General features: G+C 40.5%; 1 protein-coding gene and 2 long non-coding RNA genes across 5 annotated transcripts; 1 reads left to right on the top strand and 2 right to left on the bottom strand.

Moving 5' to 3' along the window:
• Window positions 1-969, bottom strand: LOC140601427 (uncharacterized). The gene is made up of 2 exons (XR_012004428.1): window positions 595-969; window positions 1-484 (listed from the first exon to the last, which is right to left on the bottom strand). It is a non-coding gene; the product is annotated as an uncharacterized lncRNA (long non-coding RNA).
• On the top strand, window positions 849-26,986 carry MRPS5 (mitochondrial ribosomal protein S5). Of its 2 annotated transcripts, none has more exons than XM_072770311.1 (12): window positions 849-1,107; window positions 4,456-4,536; window positions 6,290-6,427; window positions 9,820-9,945; window positions 11,350-11,583; window positions 13,246-13,280; window positions 16,050-16,140; window positions 19,189-19,235; window positions 19,913-19,970; window positions 20,279-20,341; window positions 23,372-23,508; window positions 26,613-26,986. In XM_072770311.1, the coding sequence occupies exons 1-12, from the start codon at window positions 1,050-1,052 to the stop codon at window positions 26,835-26,837; spliced, it is 1,293 nt and encodes a 430-aa protein (XP_072626412.1). In that variant the 5' UTR covers window positions 849-1,049; the 3' UTR covers window positions 26,838-26,986. The 2 variants fall into 2 exon arrangements, with proteins under 2 accessions (XP_072626412.1, XP_072626413.1); XM_072770312.1 differs by lacking the exon at window positions 849-1,107 and adding an exon at window positions 1,348-1,559.
• On the bottom strand, window positions 11,657-22,476 carry LOC140601426 (uncharacterized). Of its 2 annotated transcripts, none has more exons than XR_012004426.1 (3): window positions 22,357-22,476; window positions 21,321-21,387; window positions 11,657-11,932 (listed from the first exon to the last, which is right to left on the bottom strand). It is a non-coding gene; the product is annotated as an uncharacterized lncRNA (long non-coding RNA). The 2 variants fall into 2 exon arrangements; XR_012004427.1 differs by lacking the exon at window positions 22,357-22,476 and adding an exon at window positions 22,246-22,349.
• Window positions 26,987-27,048: the final 62 nt, after the last annotated feature.

Raw genomic sequence — 27,048 nt, 5'->3', positions numbered from 1 at the left:
TGATTTTTAAAAAATTTTTTAATTTTAATTTTTAAAAATTTTTAAATGAGCAGTAATTCTCCCTCTTCAATCCACTGTTTAAGCGCCTCTTACCCAAATACCTGCCAGTGCTGAGTGTGAACAACCTCTCTTAATGTAGCCAACTTGGTATGTTAAGAGTCTACTAAAAATGGGATGCATTATAAAACAGGAGTGAAACAGGTTGTCTAATTCAGCAAAGAAAAAGAAAAGAGTAGATGAAGCGACCGTGTCAACCTTAATTTTTGGAATCTAACGTGTCACTCTTTTTTTTTTTTTTTTCTGCATGTTAAAATATTTTTATGCTAAATTTGAAAATCGGAGGTCTGGCTGAGCAGGAAGACCAGCTTCTTACACGAAGTCGGTATCTCTTCTCGGTCCACATACGCCGGTCATCTGGGCAGCCCCAGAGCAGACGCTACGAAGCCACGAGGAGCAGGACGGGCGCAAACACCACAGCGTGGGTCTGGGATATGAATGTGACCAAACGTGAGAATCACAAGAATACGTAAGCGCGCGTGTGAAATGCCAGGTACCTGCCGTCCTTAATAAATCTAAGAGACTTCAGAGCTTTACGGGAGTTGGGTAGGAACAGCTTTAGACTCCACGTCTGCCCACTCCAAACCTCCTCGAGACATCACCCCTTGTAGGTTCCCGCAGACCCTTCTCGGGCTGGTCTGTACCTCGCGCTTGCGGCGCACGGTCCGCGGCCGCGGCTCCCGCGGGTACCGGGGACCCGACCGCACGCACGCGTCCGCCGCCTCTTGCTTCCGGTCTCCGCCTCCCGGCCGAGGACGCGAACCGCCAGCCCCGCCCCCGGGTCCTGACGCAAGGACCCCAGCGCGGCTGTCCGCCGCTGCGCCGGACTCGTTCTATCCCGTTGCCGGTAGAGAGACTCCCCCCCCGCAGTCTGCGCAGCGGCGCGACCCTCCGGGAATTCAGCCACAGGCTGCGGCCCCCCGTTCGGGAGTTGCAGTCGCGGCAGGCGGTGGAGAAGGCGGCCCTGCCGGAGGCGAGCTCCGGGCTCCAGCATGGCGGTGGCGGTGCGCGCTGCGGGCCGCCTCCCTGCGCTGTGCGGCGTGCCGGCGGGTGAGAGCCGGGGTGCCGGGACAGGGGCTCGGAGCGGGCGCGGGCGCGGGCGCGGGCATCGTCCCCGGGCATCGTTCCCGGGCATCGTCCGCGGGCCGCAGGTGCGCCGGCGGAGGGAAGCGCCGGGACGCGCGGCCCCTGGGCCCATCCGGCGCGGCTCCCGTCCGTGGCAGAGCCGCTGTGCGACCTTGCGCGCCCCTGTGACTTCTCGGAGTCGCGGGGTTCCCGGTCTGTAAAGTGAGGGTGGACTGGACGCCGTGCAGGGCTCCTTTCCCGTCCACCAAACGGCTGGAGCGTGCTTCGGCTCAGAGGCGCGGGGAGCGGGGAAGCAAGCATCGCCGTCCCGCGGGCGCGACGGCCGTTCATCTGGTGATGATGTCGATGTGGGGTTCAAGCGAGGCAGGTGGAGGCAGCCCTCCGGCTGGAGTCGAGTGAAATTAGATCCCAGGCTGGTCAGTGTCATTATTGTAAAGAAATGTTTTCAGTGGCCGTGCTTTTGCTGTTCAGTTGTCCTCTCCCCGCTTTGTTGGTTTGCAGCCCGCGGAGGGGCATGCACTCTGCTGTATTCTGTAGCGGAAGCTCTGCCGCCTGTGCTTCATGAGCAACTCGCCCTTTTTCTTCGCTCTATTTCATTGTAAATCCACAACTCAGCATTCGTAATTCCGAAACCCCAAAACCTCTAAAAACCGAAGTTTTTCTTTTTTTTTTTTTTTGTAACTTGGAGAGGGTCAGGTTTTTTGTATCCATATCACCTGGCTCCAGAGCGTGTTTTTCTCCCATTTTCTGGTGTATTACTGACTTTTTTTGGTAGCAACTTTATTAGGATGTAATTTAAACACCATACAGTTATCCTTTTAAAGTGTACAATTCAATAGTTTTTAGTATATTCGCAAAGCTATACAACCATAGCCATATAATCAATTGTTAGGACATTTTCATCACCCCAAAAGTATGCTCTTTGTTCCCCATTGCCTCCAGCTCTGGGCACCCTCTAAACTCTATAGTTTACATGTTCTGTATAATTCATATACTATGTAGTCTTTTGTGATTGGCTTCTTTCACTTAGCATAAGGTTGTCAAGATTCGTTCATGTTGGAGCATGTATCAGTACTTCATTTCTTATGGCTGAATTTCTGTTGCATGTACATTCATTCTGTTGCATGAGTATTCATCATGTTTATCCATTTATCAGTTGATGAATATTTGGCTCAAATATTTTTGAGCATGTTATAATGTGCCTCAAAGGCATATTATAACAGCCTTTTGGCTATTAGGCCTGATGTTGCTATAAATATTTGTGTGTAATGTTTTTGCTTCCCTTGTGTGTAGACCTGGGAGTGGAATTACTGGATCAAATGGTAGTTCCATGTTTAACTTTTTGAGGAATGGCTAGACTGTTTCCTGATGTAGCTGCAGCATTTTACATCCCCACCAGCAGAGCATGAGGGTTCTTATTTACATTCTTGTCAACCTTTGTTATTATCTGTCTTTTTAATTATAGTCACCCTAATGGGTGTGAAGTGATTTCAGTTGGTGGTTTTGATTTGCATTTCCCTAATGGCTTATGAACATCTTTTTTGGTGGTGGTTTGTCCACTTGTAAATACTCCTTGGAGAAATGTCTATTCAAATCTTTACCTGTTTCTACATTGGATTGTCTTTTTATTAGTGAATTGTTAGAGTTATTTATATATTCTAGATACAAATCACATTCTATTTGATTTGCAAAAATTTTCTTTCAATCTGTGTGTTGTCTTTTCACTCTCTGAATATAGTGTCCCCTGAGGCACAGAAGTTTTAAATTTTGGTGAAGTCTGATTTATCTATTTAATTTTTGTTTCTTATGCTTTTGTATATCTAAGAAACCATAAATAAAAATTAAAAAAAAAAAAAAAAAAAAAAGGGATCCCTGGGTGGCGCAGCGGTTTGGCGCCTGCCTTTGGCCCAGGGCGCGATCCTGGAGACCCGGGATCGAATCCCACGTCGGGCTCCCGGTGCATGGAGCCTGCTTCTCCCTCTGCCTGTGTCTCTGCCTCTCTCTCTCTCTCTGTGACTATCATAAGTAAATAAATAAAAATTAAAAAAAAAAAAAAAAAAAAAAAAAAAAAAAAAAAGAAACCATAGCCAAATTCAAGGTCATGATGATTTACCCTTAGGATCTTTTCCTTTTTTTTTTTTTTTTTTAATTTTTATTTATTTATGATAGTCACAGAGAGAGAAAGAGAGAGAGGCAGAGACATAGGCAGAGGGAGAAGCAGGCTCCATGCACCGGAAGCCCGATGTGGGATTCGATCCCGGGTCTCCAGGATCGCGCCCTGGGCCAAAGGCAGGCGCCAAACCGCTGCGCCACCCAGGGATCCCCCCTTAGGATCTTTTCTAAGAGTTTTATAGTTTTTCCTCTTACCTTTAGGTCTTTGATCCATTTTTGAGTTGATTTTTTTTTTTTTAGTTGATTTTTATATATGGTATGAAGTAGGGCTCTAACTTCATTCTTTTGCATGTGGATATTCAGTTGTCCCAGTACCATTTCTGGAAAAGATTATTCTTTCCTCACTGATTTGTCTTGGTATCCTTTTCAAAAATCAGTTACCAGTAAATGTTGTCATCCTGTTGGGAAGCACTGTTCCCTGTGAAGTGGCACCCAGTATGGTTACAGCCTGGCGCTGCTGGGGTTTCAGCGGAGGGAGGAGAGCAGAGTGCTTGGTGGGAGGGCACTGTGGGAAAAAGGGAGCCTTCACCCAGAGGTGATGTTTCCAGAGAACATGTCAGAGACACAAAGGGATTGAAGAGCAAAGAGTGTTCAAGAATGACTATAAGTCTGGTATAGAGAGGGTGGAGGGGACAGTGGTGACAGATGAGGCTAATGTGGAAGGTTGGAGGCCACATTGCAGTCCCGTAGGCCATGTTAAGGAGTTTTGACTTTGTTCTGCAGATAATAGGGAGCCAAAGAATGATAAAATGGGCCTGGGAAGTGACCAGACTTGTTAGGAAGGCCTGTGTGACAACAGGTGGGGAATGAGAGGCAGGGTAGCAAGACCTGCTAAGGGCCCATTGTTACCTTGTGACTGAGGGATGGTGCCTCAGTGAAGAAGGGATAATTAGACCCTGGGAGAGGGTGCAGCTGATAGATTTTGGGGACAGTTTCTAGGACCTGGTAACTGGTTAGATGTTAACACGAGCACGAAGGAGAATATGTGGTGTTACCTACTACAAGTCGTTGTAGGACCTGGAAGTTACTCATTTGCTTCTCTTGGTTCTTTTATTCTATAGGTATTAATATTCTTTGGGTGTTAAAAATGTTCCTTTTAATGTAGAAATCTATCTTAAAAGAATTTTTTAAAACTTACAGGTCACATATGGTCCAGGCAGCTTTACCTAAACACCTATCCAACAGCTTCCGTTTTGGCATTGAAGACTGTTCTCAACAATGGTGAGATTCATTTATCCAACTGTCTTTACTTACAGGATCCAATGCCAGAGTACTTTATATATGTGTAAATGTAAATGTACAAAGCACATTCTATATAATGGAAATGCATAAGGTCTAGAATAGCTTTCAAATTATTTATGATTATAGTTGTTATAGTACAAGGCTTTAAAAAAATAATAACTACGATTTTTGGAGTAATTACTGTGTGTCAGGCTTGTAACATGTTATATTGGTTAATTCTCACCAGTTTTTATGAGATTCATTTCCATTTTGCAGATGATGGAGTGAGTCTCTGAGAGGCTAAGTGACTCCCTCAAGACTGCACAGCTAGTAAATGGCAGGGCTGGGTCCAGAGCTGTCTGGATACTGTAATGCCTTCTGGTAATGCCGTGTCTTTGCAGAGGCCTTTGTTCCTACACCAACAGAGTGCGGGGCCCTCTGTTCAGTCACTCTCCAGAAGGGAAGGAAGCCAACCTTTGCTGAGCCAATGTTGTGCTTGTCGTCAGTGAAATGCCTTTTCCTATGGTTAGGGCAGAATTGAAATCTCATTGTGTCCTTGACCTTCTGGAACTCTGTGTGCTGAGGCTTTACTTTTAGTTTTAACTTTCTTTTTTTGTCTTGTTAACCCCACTTGTTGAGATGCCTTCATGCCTTGCTTGAGGGGGTCCTGAAGAGTGGGATGACCCGAGCTCTTCCCTTTATTTGTTCACTTACTAGTTGGATTCATTCATTCTTTCATTCATAAACTCCTGACTCTGCCCTCTACTGTGAGTAGTGTCCCCTATCTGAGCTGATGGAGGGCCTGCAGAAGGCTTCTGTGAGGAAGGCCAGAGACTGGCCTCACTTCTCAGAGATGTGAAAATAGCTGCTTTAACTTTGGCTCTCTGTTCAAGCCCAGGGCCCTTCAATAAACTTTATTCTCTTGAGAGCTGTTTTAACCCTCCTCCACACTTCCATGGTGACTAAATCCTCCATTGAAATACAAAGCTGGAGTATGTACAGTTTTTGTGATCAATAATCCCATTTCCTGGAGTCCCTGATTACTGTCATCCCGCCGTCTCCCTTGCAAGACACCTCCATCCATGGGATTGGTCAAATGGCAGCCTCTAAGACATGGCTGTTTAAAAACGTTTTTTTGTGTGACATTTGACATGCATATGGTTAGAAAAATTCTAAAAAAACCAAAAAAGCAAATCTTTCCTACAAACCACAGATATATCAGTTTTCTTCCTCAGAGGCAACCGCTGTGACCAATTTCTTGAATATGCTTCTGAAATTAGTCTATAAAGTATATTCATGTTCCCTCCTTGTTTTTGTCAACATGAAGGGTAGGGTGCTCTACTGTTCAACACCTTGCTCTTCGAACCAGGCCATTTAGGTCTTTCCACACAGGTACATTGCCTGTTGCACACAGCAGAGGTCGCCATTTGCCCAGAGTAGACAGTGCTGATCCTGGGGTCAAAAGGGCAACATAGCTGCATAGCATCATGGCGATCCATGTCAGGACAGACTACTTTCTTTAGACAGCTACATCTGTTGTGTGGATGAACTGTCTAGGATAGGCAGTTATGTCTGTAGTCTGAAGTTTTGCTTTAGTTTCTAAAGAAAGACTATCCTCAAAATACGACTTTTAAAAATTCAGGATTTTAGTGACTTATTTGCATCAGTAATGGTTAAATATTTGCTGCTGGCAATATTTTTTCCACAGGCTTGGAGCATCTAACTCAAAGAGTTTTATTCCATCTACCTACAGGCCCTTTGTCATATCCAGGAACCAGAAACAACCATCATTTCATCAGCTTGACCCGTGCACTACAGACACAATGCTGTATTTCTTCTTCCAGTAATTTGATGGGTCAACAGTACAGATCCTATAGTTTCTTCACTAAATGTACGTAGACTGGCCACAAACTTGCCATTTCATGAAACAGGAAAATAATCTTTTGTTATCTTAATTTTTCTTCTTTTTCTTCTTCCTTTAATGAATTAACACTTTAGAAATTAGTTTATGATGTGCTAGTAAAATAAAATACCCTAGTGTACCTCCTAGAATTATCTCATATACTGCCAGCTATATTTGTACTGTACTTTGGGAAACACTGGTTTATTTTAATTCCCTTACTTGGGGCGCCTGAGACCTAAAGAGTAATTGAATTGTGGCCCAAATCCCTGCAAATTGAGATTCACAACAAGAATATATTCAAAGTTGGGATCCCTGGGTCACTCAGCGGTTGAACATCTGCCTTCGACTCAGGGCATGATCTCAGGGTCCTGGGATCGAGTTCCACATCAGGCTCCCTACAGGGACCCTGCTTCTCCCTCTGCCTGTGTCTCTGCCTCTCTCTGTGTGTCTCTCATGAATAAGTAAATAAAATCTTAATATATATGTGTGTGTGTGTGTGTGTGTAGTATCTTACATAAATCTTATATATATGTGTATATATATATTTTATATATACATAAATCATATATTTTTTAATATATATATGTATATATTTTCAAAGTCTGTTTTCAGGTGCACTTTAGTTGAGGAGATAGTGCAGATCAGGAAGTGTTAATTTTATGTAGACATTGTTTTGCTAACACTACTTGTACTTGAAATAGTCAAGTCTCAACTGAAATAAGCTTGTAATAAATGGAGATTGATTTCACAACTCAGCATTAAGCAAATTAAAAGAAATTAGAATTAGGGTGCCTGGTTAGCTCATTTGTGGAGCATGTAATTTTTGATCTTGGGGTTGTGAGTTTGAGCCCCACACTGGGTATAGAGATTACTTAAAAGTTTCTGTTTTTTAAAAAAGAAAGAAATTAGGATTACAAAGCCAATTTGCTTTAGATTATTACATAAATACAGAAAATCACCTGTAATTCTACTACCCTGAAACACTAGTTGGCTACTTTTTTCATGTAGCTGTCAGTGCATTATACATTTTCCCATGTCAGTACATAGATGCCTCCAGTGCAGTATTATGCCCTAGTGTATTTCATTGTGTAGGTACAGATCACTTCAAATTGGAAGTCTCATAGTAACTAGATCATTTGTGTAGCAATGCAGAAAAGAGAACCAGAAAGTAGCGGGATTACAAGTAACACAGACTCCGTTGTATCTGTGGATTTTGGTGCAAAAAGAAAAGAGAGGAACAGATCAAAAATGAAAGTTCGAAGTATAGTTTCTGCTGAATATATATCACTTTTGCACCATCGTAAAGTTAAAAAATCCTGTCAAACTGTCATAAGTCAGGGACTGTCTGTAGTTTTTTCCCTGCCCTAAAAGTCCTTTTCTCTAACTCTTCTTGTTATAGAAGTGCCCCTTGTCCTCTGAAACCCCTCTCCCTGCACTGTTGTTCACACCTGCCTGTGACTCTCTTAGCCTACATTCTTCTCCAGTTATAGGACTCTGAACCTTTATGAGTTTATTGCTCCCAAGTCATACTAAGGTTAACTTTAAGAAAATGAACTTAATTGAAATTAGCGTTGAGCTAGTTTATGCTTTTTCAGTAGGAAAGTTTTTGATTTTGTAAATCTCCTCCAAAAAATAAACATAATTTATCAAAACTCATTAAGATTTCTTAAGAGTATTTAACATTATACTTGTAAATCTATCCCTCTGCCATGGAGGATCTCATTTAAATCCCTTTGATCCAATTTAGCAAGCAGTTTATTAGGCATGATTAAGATAGAAGTAGTTCCGTGTATCAAATTGGATGTGATGGTGGATTTTGTGTGTGTGTGTGTGTGTGTGTGTGTGTGTGTAAAACCATGAAATTTATTTTACCTAACTATGTTAGTTAACCGGTATATGCATTAATCTACCTAAGTTCTTCCAGAAATAACAGAAGGAATTGAAATAATAAATTTATTCTAAATAACATTTTAGGTTAATTAGAATCTTTTTTTTTAAAATTTTATTTATTTATTCATGAGAGACACAGAGAGAGGCAGAGACATAGGCAAAGGGAGAAGCAGGTTCCATGCAGGAAACTTGAGGAGGGACTCCATCCCAGGACTCCAGGATCATGCCCTGAGCCAAAGGCAGACGCTCAACCGCTGAGCCACCCAGGCATCCCAGGTTAATTAGAATCTTAGACCAGTATGTTCTGATGTTAAAATAGTAAAATCTCTGTCAAACAGCTTAATTCAACTTAAAAAATTACATTCATGAATAATAGTAAAAATATGAGATAAGGCTCAGTGTAATATGTTAAAAACAAAAGGATGCAAAATTGTATGTGTAGTATAATTTCAGTTTTATCTAAAGCAAACTGAGACACCTAGGTGGCAAGAACTTTTAAACTCTAAGCATGAGGGAATGAAGATGCTCATATGTCTTCCAGAATATATTTAGTTTTTCAGGCATGTAGATAACTGTATCTTAGAGTTTTGATGACTATAACATTTGTGTGGCTCTCATTCTTCATTACAGTTGGTAATGGGACGGAATCTATGATTGTAAAATCAGTTGGTGAAAGACTGATTGTGAAAGACTGGAAGTCCTTGAGAAGATAGAACTAAATCTAATAAATGATGTAGCTAGATCAGTAAAATTCAGTAGCATCAAAAGTAAAGGATCTGAATATTCCACAAAAACAAAGGGGAAAATACTGATTGAAATGTATGGTAGAAAAAGATTTAGGGATCCTAGAAATTCACAAATGGAAATAAATCAGCAGTGTCAGGGTCTATACATAAAGTAAAAGACAAGGGTGATTTAAGAATATATACACTCCATGCAAGTATTAATTATCAGACCCCTACGTACTCATTCTTTCTGACCTATTGATTAGATTTTAGGGTTAAAGATGACTTTGGGCATCTTATTTTGAAGAATACACAGGCATTTAGATTCATAGAAGAATAGAGCAAATAACCCAAAATATTAAGATTTATGGGTTCAGATTGAAATGTTGATTGGTTGGGCTAATAAACTTGTGTTAAAGAAGGATAGGTATTGATGATTATCTTGTGGTTACAATGGTGGCAAGAGAGCAGGGAATAGACATGTAACATAGTTGATAACATGTCTGGGAAACAGACTACTGGTAAATTAGATTTAAATATTGGCCGTCTTTTGTAGAGGGAGCCCACATGCTTTGAAAATAGTAGAATCCTCTCTTGGGCTGTCTGCCTGTAATCATGTGATATATATACAAACAGTGATTTAGTTTTGCCTTCATCACCACAGTGATACAAGTGAGGCTAGCTTCTTCTGGCCTTTTTTATTCAGTAGGGGATCATAGATCATTGCTTGGTAATTAAAAAAGCCAAAAACCTGTTTTATTACAGTGACGGCAGATGAGCTTTGGAAAGGCGCTTTAGCAGAGACTGGAGCAGGAGCAAGAAAAGGAAGAGGCAAAAGATCTAAGAAAAAGAGAAAAAAGGATTTGAATAGGGGTCAGATCATTGGTGAAGGTAAGCTTATTTATAAAAAAGCTAATATGCTTTTTAAGGTTTCCCTCCCAGTTTTGTAGAGGTTTCTATGGTCTAGAAACCTCATACATTTCTCATGAAGGGCATTGGGGTCTGCAGTTTTAGAGTTCAACCAAATGGCTCACTTAATGTGTCATGATTCTGGAGGAAGGAAATCTCATAGAAAGGAATTCATTTAGTTATTCATTCAACAAGACTTAAGTGTCCTCGTGTTACATCTTCTGTGTTCATCTCATAGCCCTTGGGGAGCTTATGATTCATTGAGAGAGTTGGCAAGCTTTCTCTGTAAAGTGTTAGATGGTAAATATTTTTAGCTTTTATGAGACACATGGACTCTTCCAACTATTCAACTCTGCTGTGGGAGCACACAAATAGTCCTGGATAATACGTGATCAAACCAGGATAGCTGTGTTCCAGCAAAACTTCACAAAACAAGTAGGGGGCAGGGTTTGGTCCCTGGGCCTTAATTTCCCAATACCTGGAACACATGATTGTTTATACTTGTGTTTTTTGAAGAGTGAAAATAGTGCAATGTACTTGAATTGATATTTTGTGCTATGGTTGCTCACAAATTATCCCTGATAGTAGTAGGCTTCCCGGCATAAAGAAAACACCTTTCGCTGCACTTGCTTGTCTATTTAAATGTTTTTCTCCAATGACTTGCCTTGTATCTTATTTTATTTTTTAACATTTTTAAAAGTTATAACAATCATATATATGTACCTTCTTAGTAAAAAATTCAAAGATTATAGAGAAATCTAAAGTCCCCTTGATGCCCCTTCTATCTCCTCCCATTCTAGTAGCTGCCCCCAAGGAAGGCGTGGATCTCATTTTGATATGTTTTCTGCTGATGTTTTTTAATGTTTTTATATACATAAGTACCTTAAATATATTTTTCTTTAAAAAAATTAAATTATATGGTATGTACTGTTTTATAGTTTGCTTTTTTGCACTAAATAATGTGTTGGAAATTGTTCCGCATCAGAATCTATATAGTTACCTTATTCTTTCAGTTTAGTGCAGAATATTTCATGGATTGAAGATGCCAGAGTTCATTTAACCAGTCCAATACTGCTGTATATGTAGATTGTTTCCATTCTTTGCCTTTACAAATAACAGTTCAGTGGACCTCCTTGTCCAAGCACACTGAGGCCTCATACATGTATAGAAGTTTGTCTCTAGGTAACATCATGAAGTGGAATTACTAGTTATGGAGTAGATACACTTAAAATTTTAATAGACAGTGCCACTTGGCCTGCCAAGTGATCGTTAGCTTAAGCTCCGTCCAGTAGTGCCATTATCTGTACCCCATTGCCTGCCATTTTAACATTTAAGAAATGGATGATTTTTAAAAATTCTTATTAATGTATGTTTTTAAACCTTTAGGACGTCATGGCTTCCTATGGCCTGGTCTGAATGTCCCTCTTATGAAAGAGGGAGCTATGCAGACCATTGCTCAAAGAAGCAAGGAAGAGCAGGAAAAGGTGGAGGCTGATATGATCCAGCAGAGGGAAGAGTGGGACCGGAAGAGGAAGATGAAGATTAAACGGGAGCGAGGATGGAGTGGAAACACATGGGGAGGCGTCAGTCTTGGCCCCCCTGACCCTGGTCCCAGTGGAGGTAGCAGAGTCCTGGTGTGGCTTCCCTTTGTGACAGAGAGAGTACTTGTAGTTCTAGAATTCCTTAAGAGGATTTTATTTACTTATCTGTTTAGATTGCCTTTTTCCAAAAAAGGATTTGAACATCATTGAGGTAACTTCACATTATTACTCAGTTGTATTTTATGGAACATTAGAGGCCCATAACCAAGAAGTATTTCACACACAGGATACAAAGTACTGGTTTTTGGCATCCTTACTCCTCTTGAATGTGCCAGTATGCATTTCGGATCTATGCAAGCCACCTGTAGGATGCAGTTCCCCAAACGCAGTGTCATTGGGTACCTATGGAGCAACATAGCTTGGAAATGCTGTTTTGATAACAGAAGATAAACCAGATAGTTGTCATTCAGCCTTATAAAAGCATACATGAAATTAAAATTGATAGTACTTATTAGACCAAATTAGAAAACAAAGTCCTCTACCTGAGCCCCACCCCTAATATGTAAAGAAGTAAAATCTGAAAAATTCACTCTTGTCAATGAGTAGGAGATGAAGAAATAAGAGTTTGGCTACTTTCTCAGGTTTGGCTTAAAGAGGAGAGGAGAAGTTGAGATGGAGAGATTCAGGTGAACGTGCTTAGAATGGAGCAAAATGGTTCAGTTGAGAGGTTGAAGGTATGGGTTGGAGAGAAAAAATGGAGAGAAAAAAATCCCTAAACTAAATCCCTAAGGAGGGCCCAGATCCAGTTTGGATAAATGGATTAACTTGTGACTACGGAATCAGGGGAGCCTGTGCTGTTGTGTGTGTGCTGGGGATGTGATGTGAGTGGTATCTGTCTGGTGGCTTCAGTTAGTCTATGAGGAAGAGGTGGGCCATCTGCTGAAAGTAGGATGGGGCACTGATGAGCATCCAATGGAGTAGGAATTAGAGTTTAGAGAAAAGAAGATTGGCTATGAGTTGATTATTGTTGAAGCTGGCTAATGGCTATGTAAGATTTAATTTTGCTCTTCTCATTTTTTATGATTGAAATTTTCTGTAGGAAAAAGTTAATGAAAATAAAAGAACACAGAGATTGTTTGAAATGGCTGCTGTGGTGAGTGGAAAGAGACCTAAAAGGACATTAAAGGCCAGTGGGCAGCAGGGAGGACTTGATTGTGTTGGAGACCATGAATAATTAGTGGTCTACATGTGTACTATGCTTTGACTTCTCTCCATCACTTCCTAACAGGCCAGGTGTGGCCAGACAGTTGCATTGATTCTGGACTGGATAGTATGGTAGAGAGAGAAGAGGGTAAGGAGTTGAGGTGGAAGTGATTGATTGCTTGTGATGTCTTAGCTGAGTGGCAGAGGCTTTGAAGACCAGAGGAGCTTAGAGGGAAGGGAAAATAGTGGTCAAGAGTCTGGAGGTGCTGGGGAGTTCCAGGAACCAACACTATTCAAATGGTTGAGTGAGAGACCTGGAGGGGTAGGATGTTGCAGTCGAGATGGTGGCTGAGTTTATTAATTTAATGCTGGAGCAGTCTCAGGTGGTGATGGAGGACCAGGGCGTGGTCTTGGGAGTGGCACTAAGATCTGAGATTCTCTCTTGAAAATCAGTGATGGTGCTGGTGTTGAAAAATGCTTTCATGCATTAACTGTGTAGACACATTTATCTGTATGCCTGCTTCTTTTCTCTCTCCAGAAACATATGATGATTTTGATACCAGGATACTTGAGGTAGGCATGCTGAATTAAATACTCAGTTGAGCCTTTGGAGAAGTTGGGGTGGGGAGAGTGGGAATAGCACAAGAGGAACCATGAGAAAAAGTCTTTTTTTTTTTTTTTTTTTTTTGAGAGAGAGACAGTACATGGGTACAGGCAGGGGCAGGGGTGGGAAAGAGAGGTAGAGAATCTCAAGCAGTCTCCACACCCAGCATAAAGCCCAGTGCAGGGCTCAATCTCACAACCCTGAGATCATGACTTGAGCCGAAATCAACTGACTTCACTGACTGTGCCCTCCAGGCACCCCCAAGAAAAAGCCTTTGATGCATGACTTTTTCTGAGACACAGAGCTGACTTGGATAAGGAAATAATGAAATTTTTATTTCAGTTACTTGATATTGGCTCTCCTGACTGCTGCCCTTTTGGGGGGCTACCAGTTAGTCTCATGACAAGGCGATCTCAGTGGTATAAAGAACAGAGTTTGGGACAGCCTGGGTGGCTCAGCGGTTTAGTGCAGCCTTCAGCCCAGGGCCTGATCATGGAGACCCCGGGATCAAGTCCCACGTCAGGCTCCCTGAATGGAGCCTGCTTCTCCCTCTGCCGGTGTCTCTGCCTTTCTCTCTCTCTCTCTCTCTCTCTCTCTCTCTGTCTGTGTCTCTCATGAATAAATAAATAAGATCTTAAAAAAAAAAAAAGAACAGAATTTGGAGATTACTGTTAAAATCCTCCCTCTAACGCTAAAGTAGAATTAGCAATCTATCCTTGAATTCTTTTTTTTTTTTTTTTTAAAGATTTTATTATTCATGAGAGACAGAACAGAGACATAGGCAGAGGTAGAAGCAGAAGCAGGCTCCCCATGAGGAGATCGATGTGGGACTCGATCCCAGGATCCTGGGATCATGACCTGAGCCAAAGGCAGATGCTCAACCTCTAAGCCACCCAGGCACCCCTGTCCTTGAATTCTAAACAAGCTATACCTGGCACTTGGTTCAGGGAGCAAAGGGGAGGAACCATGTACCAGGGAAAGAAAGTTTGGAGGTGCTGTGAATGCCTAGCTTTTGATGAGGAAATAATCTGCTAGGTTGTTTGTAGGTCCTTTAACTGAAAGCTGTTATCAGATAAATTTCAATCATTCTTCCCAGGATACTTCTTTTTTTTTTTTTTTTTTTTTAAAGATTTTATTTATTTATTCATAGAGACACAGCTAGAGAGAGAGAGGCAGAGACACAGGCAGAGGGAGAAGCAGGCTCCATGCACCGGGAGCCCGATGTGGGATTCGATCCCGGGTCTCCAGGATCGCGCCCTGGGCCAAAGGCAGGTGCCAAACCGCTGCGCCACCCAGGGATCCCCCAGGATACTTCTTAAAAGAGCTTCCCTTTGGGCTAGTACCACATACTTGACCATGTGGAAAACCACTTACTGATTTTGTGATCCAGTATGTATATTGTTTCATTATTATCAGTAATTTAAAATATGTTTGCGAGGGACGCTGGTAGCTCAGCGGTTGAGTGTCTGCCTTTGGCTCAGGGCGTGATCCCAGTCAGGGATTGAGTCCCACATCGAGCTCCCTGCGAGGAGCCTTCTTCTCCCACTGCCTATATCTCTGCTTCTCTCTCTGTATCTCTCATGAATAAATGAATGAAATCTTAAAAAAAAAAAAAAAGGTTCACGAGTATTTTATGTCTTTGGGTCCCAGTTTATACCTTTTGGAAGTTAATCCCTTTGAAGAATTCTTGTGTACGTGGATGAGTTCCTGTAAGGGTATTCATGGGCGTGGACTCGAGCTCCCTTTTCCTTTAACCTTACTTTATGGGAAAGGACTTGCCATGTAAGCAGTTAAAGGTAACAGTTTCATAATTCCTGGCCTTTTAAATACACCAAAAAAAAAAAAAACAAAAAAAAAAAACAGAAAAAGGACACAAGATAAAACAGATTTTCCTATAGATCATAATCAGGGATTTCCAAATTTTATATTATCAGGTGAGCCTAATCCTTGGCAGAGAGATCGAGTCCTATCCTAATTCTTTTTATGTACTGCATTTTTATTCATTTCTAAGATCCACATTTTTTCATATTTTAACATCTCTGATAATTGGGATATGTTATCAACAGTTTTAACTTCTTTCAAAGTTTATTTTTTTATTTTTATTATTTTTTAAAAGATTTTATTTCTTTATTTCACAGAGAGCACAGAGGGAGTGGCAGACCTATGGAGAGGGAGATGCAGGCTCCCTGCTAATAAGCAGGGTGCCCACTATGGGGCTGGATCCCAGGACCCTGAGATCATTATCTGAGCCAAAGACAGCTACTTAACCAGAGCCACCCAGGTGCCCCTATTTCAAAGTTTAATCAGCAACTCTCTTCCTCTGTGAAATTCATTAAAATAGTATATATTGAGTTTCAAATCCCTTCAAAAGTTATCTCAGTCCAACCTTCTAACTACCTTATAAAATAGGCAGGGAAAGTCTTATTTTCATTTTATCACTGGAGAAATAGTTCAGAGAGATTTCCTTGAGAAAGTTTGTTCTTGGTGCTCATAACTTGGAGGTTGATGTAGCTACTCACCATGGAGGTATATGTGTGAAAATAGATCACTCCTGTTCCTTACTTCAGAATTTTCTTTTCCTTTTTTTCTTTTTTTAATTTTTAAAGTAATCTCCACACCCAAAGTGGGGCTTGAATTTAACCCCAAGATCAAGAGTCACATGCTCTAGTAACTGAGCCAGCCAGATGCCCCCGGAATTTTCTTAACGTGTAATATATATGAAACATTTTGTCTTTTAGGTAAGAAATGTATTCAATATGACAGCAAAAGAGGGAAGAAAGAAATCAGTCCGTGTCCTGGTTGCTGTGGGGAATGGTAGAGGAGCTGCAGGTGAGTGGGTGTGATATGCATAGTGCTGGTGGTGGAGGCAGGGGCAGGTGTGGTCTGGGCTCGGCTCTGGAGTCCGTGGCTTCTTGCTGCTGTCCAGACTCTTTGTACAGATTAAGCCTTTTGGTTGGTTTGGGTCTACAAATCTTGTGATAAATCCATAAAATCCCTTAGACAAAAAAAAGAAACCGATCTTCCTCTATCTGTCTTTTCCTGTGAGAACAATGGATATTTTAAGAGGCTTAAAACACTGCTGTATTATATATAATAGTACAAAATTAGGGGGGGAAAGCCACTGGATGTTCAACAATAGGGACATAGTTATAGCCACACATTGTAATTGTCTATGGCCATTAAAGAATAATGGAAAATTACAGAATAATGCTAAGTAAAAATAACCAAAAAAACTTCACAGAAGATTGTATAATATAATCCCAATTTTTGTTTTTTTACCTAAGTATTTTTCCATGCAAAGAAAAGACTAGAAGGATATACACTGAAAAAATTAATGTTTCATCCATAGGGCTTTGAGTCATTTAAATTTTCTTTTTATATTTTTCTGTAACATTTCCCCAGTGAACGTCTGGTTTTGAAGTATATACATGGATGTGTAAGGGAAAGAAAACTGGAAAACTGCCTATTTAAATCCAAACTGACACTTTCAGAACAAGTCATCTATATGACAGGATGTTGCCCAAAGAAACCACTCTTAACAGTTACTTTTGTATCTTTCAGAAATTCTATATTTATATATCACCATTTACCTTTTAAAAATATTTACACAAAGGGAGCAGAGTGTATCCATAATTTTGTACCTGGCTTTCCTGGCTTAGTATTATACCCAGAGATCTTCCTGTAGTAGCACAGACAGATTTCCCCTCATTCTTTGTACTGACTGCAGTGTTCGATTATGTGGAGAAACATGATTGTTGTAATCTTTCCCCTGTTGGTGAATGTTTATGTTATTCCCATTTTTTCCCCATTTATAAAAACAGCTTCTTGTGTATGTAATTTGTGGTAATTTTCCAAGTATACCAATGGGGGAAGCTTCTTGCAGTGAAATTACTACCTCGAAGTTATATGCAATTTAAATGTATTTAAGTTAAGTAAGTATTTCCAGATTGCCTTCTATAAAGGTTGTGCCAGTTTATGTTCTTCCCTACCAATACATCCCTGCCAGCCCTGGGTATTGTCAAACCACACTGATTGTCAAGCATATCTCTTAGTTTTGATTTGCATTTCTTTAATGATGAGAGTTTGGGCACTATTTTACATGTTTTTTGGCCATTATGATTTCCTTTTTGAGATCTGTTAGTTTACATGTTTTACCCATTTTCCTATTAGGCGATAGTTCTTTTCTTTACTAATAGTATATAAGCTCTTTCTAAGATAAGGACATTAGCCCTTTGTCTAACCTATATTTGACATAGATCTTAATTTTTTTCTACACAGAAGTTTTAAATCCACAGAAGTTTTAAACCTTTATATAGCAACTTGTTTGTGTGTGTGTGAGAGAGAGAAAGAGAGAATGAGAACAAGAGGGAGAGGGGCAAAGGGAAAGGGAGAGAGAGAATCTTAAGCAGGCTTCATGCCCAGTGTAAAGTCCAACACAGGGCTTAATTTTACTACCCTGAGATCATGACCTGAGTTGAAATCAAGAGTTGGATACTTAACTGACTGAGCCACCCAGGAGTCCACATGTAGCAACTTTATCAGTCTTGTATCACTTCTAGTTTTGTGTCTTATTTAGAAAGCTTTCATTTGAAGATGATAAATAAGTCCACTTGTATTTTTCTCTAAGGCATATGTGGCTTAACTTGTTTCCCTTAAACAGGGAATTAGGGGTGCCTGAGTGGCTCAGTCGATTAAGGGTCTGCTGGTCTGCCTTTAGTTCACGTCATGATCCCAGGATCCTGGGATCGAGTCCTGCATTAGGCTGCCTGCTTCTCCTTTTGCCTGCCCTTCCCTCTGCTTATGCTCTTGCTCTCACTGTCTCTGTCAAATAAATGAAATGAATATTTTTTTAAAATCTTAAACTAGGAACTAAAATCCATAGCCCTTTTTGTCCCAGGTTGTCAGATGTCTGGCATATCTATCTCTTGGAGCAGTGTTGCTTTATATTACTTTCCTATATATAGCTTAAAAATAAAATGCATTATTCAAAGTAAATAATGTGATTGCAAATAATGGCAGCATTTCTGTTAAATTGTGATAAATCTCATTTCATAGGATTAAGCATTCACAAATTTAAGAATTGTTGATTTTGGGGATCCCTGGGTCAGCGGTTTGGCGCCTGCCTTCGGCCTAGGGCGTGATCCTGGAGTCCCAGGATCAAGTCCCATATCAGGCTCCCTGCATAGAACCTGCTTCTCCCTCTGCCTGTGTCTCTGCCTCTGTCTCTGTGTGTGTCTCTCATGAACAAATAAATAAAATCTTAAAAAAAAAAAAGAATTGTTGATTTTATTTCCTGGTTAATTGAAATCTGAATTGCATTTGGAAGTTCCATTGAAGTCGTGGTTTTACTCTATAGCAATGAATATTTTTTCCCAACCTTTCTGGTTATTTTAATCTATTTTTTAAATGTTCAAAACTGTTTATTTTATTAATTTAGAGCATGATTAGTTTTGTTTGAATATATTTAGTTTTATCTAGAGATTTATAAAAGGTTGTGTTACAAACCTAACCTTGGATTTCATACTTTCAAATGTAATCTTTTCAAAATGTCCCAAAACAGATAAGCAAATCTGTATAGCCTCATGTTTTTGTTTTTGTTTTAAGTTTTATTTATTTAAGAAATCCCTACAACCCAGTGTGGGGCTTGAACTCACAACCCTGAGATTAGGAGTTGCATGCTTCTCCAACTGAGCCAGCCTGGCGCCCCTCTGTAGCCTCATATTTTATCATTTGTTTGGATAACAGGTTTTCTGTGAGCAGAAGATAAATGAAATGCTGTGAAATATTATAGGAACTGACAGTTGAATTGTGGTTAAAGACATTGTGTGCCAAATTTATGCCCCTTTTTATAGTTTTACTCTTTTTTTTTTTTTTAAGGTTTTGCCGTTGGGAAAGCCACTGACCGGATGGATGCTTTCAGAAAAGTATGTACATTTCTTTTTTTGATAGTAAAAGATCAGTGTGCTAGGCACCATTAGGACTACAAAAAAATAATAATAATAAAAATAAGAATCCTATCCTGAGGGTTCCTGTCAGAAGTTGCTTAGCTCTCCCCAAAAGTAGGCTTAGCACCTGTTTTCTTTTGCATCATCTTTGCAGACTGGTGATTGTTTACCAAAAGCATGAGACAGCTGAAAAGGTTGAACACCCTGGCAGGATGTTCAAAGATACTAAAGAATTATTTTTATTATTTTTTACATGTGAGACTGATGTTTTTATAAATTTTTAAAATTAAATCCTTAGCTTTTATTTTTATTTATTTATTTTTTTTAAAGATGTTATTTATTTATTGATGAGACACACAGAGAGAAAGAGAGGCAGAGACACAGGCAGAGGGAGAAGCAGGCTCCATGCCAGGAGCCTGATGTGGGACTCAATCCCAGGTCTCCAGGATTAGGCCCTGAGCCGAAGGTGGCGCTAAACTGCTGAGCCACCCAGGCTGCTCAAATCCTTAGCTTTTAGAAGTAGATAATGAAATTTTTGTTTAAGTGTGAAATTTTCGGTAATACAATATTTCATGGAAGGTATTTTTTTTAAATCTCCAAGAAAATGTAAATTCCAACAATAGATTTAAGAAAAATATTTTCCTCCTTTGTTTCAGGCAAAGAACAGAGCAGTTCACTATTTGCATTATATAGAACGATACGAAGACCATACAAGTGAGTGCTAATCTCTTGTAAAATTTGCAGGATTACACTTGTTACATGAAATGTGGCAGTATAGCTCTATGGCTACTTTTGTGTTTCTCTGCTGGTTACCATGTTCTGGAATAAATAATTATATAAAATACAGAAACAGATTTTCTCCTCTGAGAAGGTTAGTAATGAGTGAAATCAGAGTTTTGTCACTTATCCTTGGCCAATGTGTGCTACCTGTTTAGGGTAGTATTAGTTGCATTGTGGTATTTGCAAGGATATTTAAAGCTACACATCTGATTCCTTCTTATGTTTATGTTTTTACTCTTCAGTATTCCACGATATTTCTTTAAGATTTAAAAGGACGCATATCAAGATGAAGAAACAACCCAGAGGTAAACAAAAAATACTCTAATAATTTGTTAAAGCAGAGAAATTCTCACAATCCCATCCTGTCTTCTATTTTTGATCACATGTATCGAACGCATTTTGGAAACACCGAAATGGACAGGCCTACATTAGATTTAAGAAGGCTGATGCACTCAGAGAGAGAAAAAGTCAACCTACTCCCATGAACACAGGCATGTTCCGGGGTGAATTCTAGGTGGTAAGAGCACACTCAGAATAGGAAATAGCAACTGAGTGAGTCATTGGGTTTGGATGAGTGGGAACATTAGTTCCTCCTTGAGTATTTTTTTTTTAAAGATTTTATTTATTTATTCATGAGAGACACAGAGAGAGGCAGAGACACAGGCAGAGGAAGAAGCAGGCTCCATGCAGGGAGCCCAACGTGGTACTCGATCCTGGGTCTCCAGACTCACTCTGGGCCTAAGGTGGCGCTAAACCATTGAGCCACCCGGGCTGCCTGTCCTCGAGAATTATTGATGCTATTAGTTGGTAGACTCTTATAGTCTCTTCAGTTCCAGTCATTTACTTACATTGTCAAGTATCAATTGAACATCTTCTGTGAGCTGGGTGCTATGCTAAGTTATGGGGATGCCGAGGTGGACCTTTCTGTCCTGTGGAAGAGCAGGCCGGCAGGCAGAGTTCAAGGTCACAGAGCTAGGGCAGTCATGCCCAGAGACTCTAGATATAGAATTTTTGAGTACTTTGATTTGTGTTTAGTCTGTGTTCTATAGTAACAGTGATACTCTAAGTATATCTTTAAAAGTTTGGATCAGAAAACGATAAAACATCTAAATTTTCCACGTCAGAGTTTCTAGTCTGTGGAAATAAATCAGGAAGATAAAACATCAAATTCAGTACTAATTGTGCACCAAGAAAACTTGCCTTCTGCTTTAAAGTAATAATCATCATATGCCTCATAAAAACCTTTATTTTATTATTAGAAAAAGTATTTAGTTGGGCACTTACACATCAAGGTTTTGACTTGCACTATTCCCATGGTAACTGCGAGCCCTTGAAATGCGGCTGCTGAGATCTGCCAAATGTCAAGTACACACCAGATTTGAAAGGTTCAGTATGAAAAAAAAAGTAAAATATCTCAAATTTGTTACATGTTGAATGATAGTATTTTAGGGATATTAGGTTAATAAAAGATCTTACTAAAATTAATTTTGCCTCTTTTTTTAAAACATCAATGAGAAAGTTTAAAATTCCATATATGGCTTACATTTATAACTTATGTCATATTTCTGTTGAACAGTGTTGGTATAGACACAAAAATCTGAAAGATTTTTGAAACATGGCTTTGATTTTAATTAATTGCCAAAGTTGCCTTTTTTAAATCTTCCCTGTCAAGTTTCTCTATAGTTGAACCCATTCCCTGTGCATTGAGGTTAAATATTCTGATCTTGAAGCTAAAATAGTATGATACATTAGAGATGGCAGTTCCTAAACTACATTTCTGTGCATCACTATTTCTGTGAGGAGATCTTAATAGGTATGAACTCCAAAAAAAAGAGTACCATGTGGGAAAGCAATTATGGAAACTAAAAAAGATGGCTATACCTCTTCATGATTGTCAAAGTCTTTAATCCGCTACTGTGCAATTTGAATCTCCCAAAGGGGATAGAGAAGGCAGCATTCCCAAACTTATTTAACCATGGGAAGCTTCTTCCTTGGCTGCAGCATGGTGTTTAATGCTTCACACAGCACTGCCAAGCGCTTCCCGTATCACACCGCGCATACACACACACACAAATTTAGCTTTCATCAAACAAGGAGCTTGGGTATGGTGCCTGCCTGGTTGTCTTCACGACCAAAGTATATCCAAATAATTACCACAGGACTGTGACCACTGTTACATGGATATTTGTATACGTACAAAACTGGATACCATTTGGGGAGTGTAGAGTATGGTCCAGGGGCTGTGTGGAATGTATGCTTTCCCTTGGATGCTCATCATCAGCTCTGCTAAGTAGGTGTGGAGGGGAAGAGAGGCTCTTACCTAGGATCATCCGTTGAGCAGTAGCAGGTTAGTCTGTCTTCTAGAACCTTCCAAGGATCTGCCTTGCACCTCCTTGCATGGGCACCAGTTTCCAGGTGTGTGTGCATATATACACATTTATGCATGCCTATGTTTGTTCACACATGGATACATGTTCTGTGTATATAACTCCTCCACACACAGAAAAACCACCCTGTTGTTGTTTGTCTTAGCTATCCTCTGTGGTCCCTAGCTTTCACATAATCTGGCATAGCTATGGGGTCCACATTTAATTGGCTCTTTCAAGTAGAAGGGACAGTTTTGTGTGAGGTGCTTGTATCCAGATATAGTTTATATATATATATGTATTGAATTGTCATTAAGAATTGGAAATCAGAAAGCCAGTAACATTCGATTTCTAGAGTAGCTCTTCTGCCTTAAAGCAGGGACTTGTGTACGGAGTTCCACGTCTGGCTAATCAAAATGATAAGAGTCTAAACTTGGGGTGCCTTTCTCTCATTGCTACCTACGTTTGCTGGGACTGATCTAGGGTCTGGGGATGCAATAGAAACAAATAATATCATAGCCCTCACAGAGCCCACATTCTACTGAAGGGAAAGATCAGAGAAGCAAATTCCATTAAGTTCCTGAAAATTAAGATGCTGTGTTTGGGGGGAATGGGAGAGAGGGTGTGTTACCAAAGCCAAGAGAGGAAGAGGTAGTAGGTATCTCTTCTAAGTGCAACTGAGCAATTGAGGAGGGTGAAAACAGGTGTGTGCCTCTAATCTTAGCCAACTCGGGCATGTTATAAAGCATTTCTTTTAATCTTTATAATATCTCTTTTTTTGCCCATATGCTTAAGAAATTTATGTGTATTATTTCTTCAGTCTTTATAACCTCTCAGTTAAATCAGTGTCATTATGGAAGTAAGTTGTCCAGGGAAGCAATGAAGCCAGAATGTGAACCAAGGCCTCCTAAACCCAGAGCCCAAAACTGCATGAAAGACAGCAGGGGGACTGTGTTTTTCCTTTTCTAGGCTACGGCCTCCGCTGCCATCGGGCCATCATCACCATCTGCCGGCTCATTGGCATCAAAGACATGTATGCCAAGGTTTCTGGGTCTGTCAACATGCTCAACCTCACACGGGGCCTCTTCCATGGGCTCTCCCACCAGGTAATCCTTCCCTGGGCTCTGAAACAGAAGTTCTTGTTTGTGTTTCAATTGTGTGCATTTAGACTGTGATGTCCTGGGAGCCTCTTGGAATTGCTGTCCTGATGCTGCCTGAGGACTTGGCCATTCTTTGCTGCCTGTGGCTGCATCTGTTTAGTTAATACAACTGGAGAGTTAGTTCATGAAAATTACCCTTAAAAGATACTTCATGGAGGGGTACCTGAGTGGCTCAGTCAGTTAAGCGTTTGCCTTCTACTCAGGTCACGATCCCCTATAGGGCTTCTTACTCAGCAGGGAGTCTGCTTCTCCCTCTGCTCCTCCCTCTGCTCCTCCCCCTGCTTGCGTGCTCTTTCTCTCTCTCTCTCTCTTTCTTTTCTTTTCTTTTCTTTTCTTTTCTTTTCTTTTCTTTTCTTTTCTTTTCTTTCTTTCTCTCTGTGACTCTCAAAAAAATAAATAAAATCTTTTTTTTAAGAAAATCTTCATGGGTGTTTTAAAGTTTTGAAATTAAGTATTTATAAAACCCAGTAATTATAATCTGTGTTTTATTATGAAAAGAATTAATATGCTTGTTCTACAACTCTAACAGTATAGAAATATAAAGTAGAAAGAGAAAGGCTGTTTCCTAATTTAGTCCTTTTAGTTGGGACTAGAGTAAAGCCTTTACTCAAGAGCACTGTCTTTGGGAGAAGCACAGGTAGTTTTCACGTTACCTGCATAGGTCATTCAGATGGACACCTGAGCCAGTAGGAACTATGAACATTCATATGCCAAGTTATTTTTCTGCAGAGATGAGAGCCCTGGGCTGTCACCCAACCTGCCCCCCTCAGCCTGGGCTAGGTGCACAATTGATCTATTCCACAGCAAAGAAGCCCCTCCTCCTGGGCTGCCCTCTTACCTGCTCCGAGGGATGGCCTGTTCTTTGAAGGAATGGGTAGACCTTAGCTGGATGAGCAGAAAAGACAGCCAGGTTCAAGAGACTCCATTTTGATAGTCTTCCTGTCACCAAGAAAGCTGGTTTTGAATAAAGTAGTTCGTGGAATATACATGTCTCTGTGTAAAGTAGGAAAATTAATTTAGAAGAAAAGCTTTGGTTAAAAGATCCTTTTTGAAAACTGTGTGTGTGTGTATGTGTGTGTGTGTGCGTGCACGCGCATGTGTGTTGGTACTATCTAAAATATGCTTCAAAAACACTTCTAAATCAAGTAGACTTGTTCTTTTATGTAATGTTTTTTATTTGTTCATTTGTTTTTTAAAGATTTTATTTATTTAAGAGAGAAAGTGCACACACACAGGTGGGAGGGGCAGAGGAAGATACAGGCTCTCTGATGAGCAGGGACCCCAATGTGGCACTTGATCCCGGGACCTCGGGATCATAACCTAAGCTGAAGGACGATGCTTAATAGACTGAGCCACCCAGGCACCCCTGTAATATTTTTGTTTTATGTTAGTACTTTGAATTTTCTGTGATTACCATGTTTTATCTCTTCTAAAATTTTCCATCAACTATAAAATGTTGCATTATTTGGGGTACCTGGGTGGCTCAGTCAGTTAAGCGACTGACTCAGTTTCAGCTCAGGTCATGATCTCAGGGTCATGAGGTCGAGCCTTGCATTGGCCCACACTGAGCATAGAGATAAGATAAATAAAATGTTGCATTATTTCATGTGCCACTCGAAAAGAAATGTCACCAGTTTAAGCAACAAACTATTGATTGTAAGACTCACCAATTTAAATTACCTTATTTTGTTTTTTAAATAACTCATCTCTTTTCTAATTTCAAACTTATATAGAATTAGACTAGGACAAGATGGCCATAAAGTCTGGAAACAGGTTGGACATACCCAGTATTTTAATGTACCATAAACCATCTACTAAATTTATTTGCCTTTTTCTAGAATTCTGTGGCTACTGTCTGTAATCAGTCCCCATGGCCCTCTCACCCAGTGTCAGCAGTTAGGAGCTTGTGGCCCGCCTTTGTCTCTCAGTGCCTTCCCCATGAAGTCCAGTCATTTTGAACCAGGTCGCAGACATTACTTTATATCACTCATAAATATTTCAGTATGTATTTCTAAAAGATAAGGACTAAAAAATACCCCCCTGGTATTATTATACCTAAAAAAATTTTTTTTTAAAGATTTTATTTATTCATGAGAGATACACAGAGAGAAGCAGAGACATAGGCAGAGGGAGAAGCAGGCTCCCTTTGGGGAGCCTGATGTGGGACTTGATCCCAGAACCCTGGGATCATGACCTGAGCCAAAGGCAAGACGGTCAACCACTGGGCCACCCAGGTACCCCTATACCTAAAAATTAATAACACTGCAGTATCACCAGTTACCTAGGTAGTGTTCATAGAAATGCATTCGTTAGGTTTTTTTTTTTTTTACATAATTCATTTGAGTTAGATTGCAGAAAAGGTCAATACATTATAAATTCTAGCCATGTCTTTTAGGTCACTTCTAATCTGTAGGTTTCCCTCTTTCTGTTTTCTTCTTCTTCTTTTTTTTTTTTTAAAAGGAACTGGGTGTCTGCCCTGTAGCTTCACAGTCTGCTGCTAAATACCCATGGATCCTTAACATCTTCTTTCCCTATACTGTACTGTAAAATAGTAGCTAGAGCTAGGGGCTTGATGAGATTCAAGTTCAGTTTTGGGCACAGCATGGCACAGAGTTGGGGGGTTTGGAAAGCAAGAGACCAGAGCCCAAGGCCCTTCCTCCATTCCAGTCGAGAGTTGGGAGCTGATACCAGCCTCCCTAGGTCACCATGGTTTATATTTTATTTTATTTTATTTTTTTAATTTATTTATTTATGATAGAGAGAGAGAGAGAGGCAGAGACACAGGCAGAGGGAGAAGCAGGCTCCATGCACCGGGAGCCCGACGTGGGATTCGATCCCGGGTCTCCAGGATCGTGCCCTGGGCCAAAGGCAGGCGCCAAACCGCTGCGCCACCCAGGGATCCCGAGGTCACCATGGTTTAGCTGCAAAATATATCACCCAGAATTGACTGAAATGTTAGGTCCCCCAAGTGGTACATGGAAGTGCCTGTCCTTTAATTTACAGTTGTGTCTCATAGACCTAACCTGCCATTACCGATTTGGTCTTTCCAGGAAACCCATCAACAACTGGCTGATAAGAAGAGTCTACATGTCGTAGAATTCCGGGAAGAATGTGGCCCTCTGCCCATCGTGGTTGCCTCCCCCCAGGGAGCCTTGAGAAAGGACCCAGAGCTAGAGGATGAGGTTCCAGACATCAAACTTGACTGGGAAGAAGTGAGGGCTGCGCAGGGAATGAAGCGCTCAGTGTGGTCAAATTTGAAGAGAGCTGCCACCTGAGCTTCCCCTGGCCTTGTACTGCTGCAGTAGTAGCTGGTGCTGTCCAGCACCTGGAGAGACTCAGCCCCTCACATTTTGGAATGTCACTCTCTTTCTAAAGGAAAGGCTAACCTTCTTTATTTACAAATAATAAATAACTATAGCTTTAATTTATTGAGCATGTGGTATATACCAGGAACTGTGATAGGAACGGTACATACATATTTTCAAG

The sequence above is a fragment of the Canis lupus genome, chromosome 12, assembly GCF_048164855.1.
Source record: "Canis lupus baileyi chromosome 12, mCanLup2.hap1, whole genome shotgun sequence".
Taxonomy (NCBI): Eukaryota; Metazoa; Chordata; class Mammalia; order Carnivora; family Canidae; genus Canis; species Canis lupus.
This window is presented reverse-complemented; position numbering and strand designations above follow the sequence as displayed.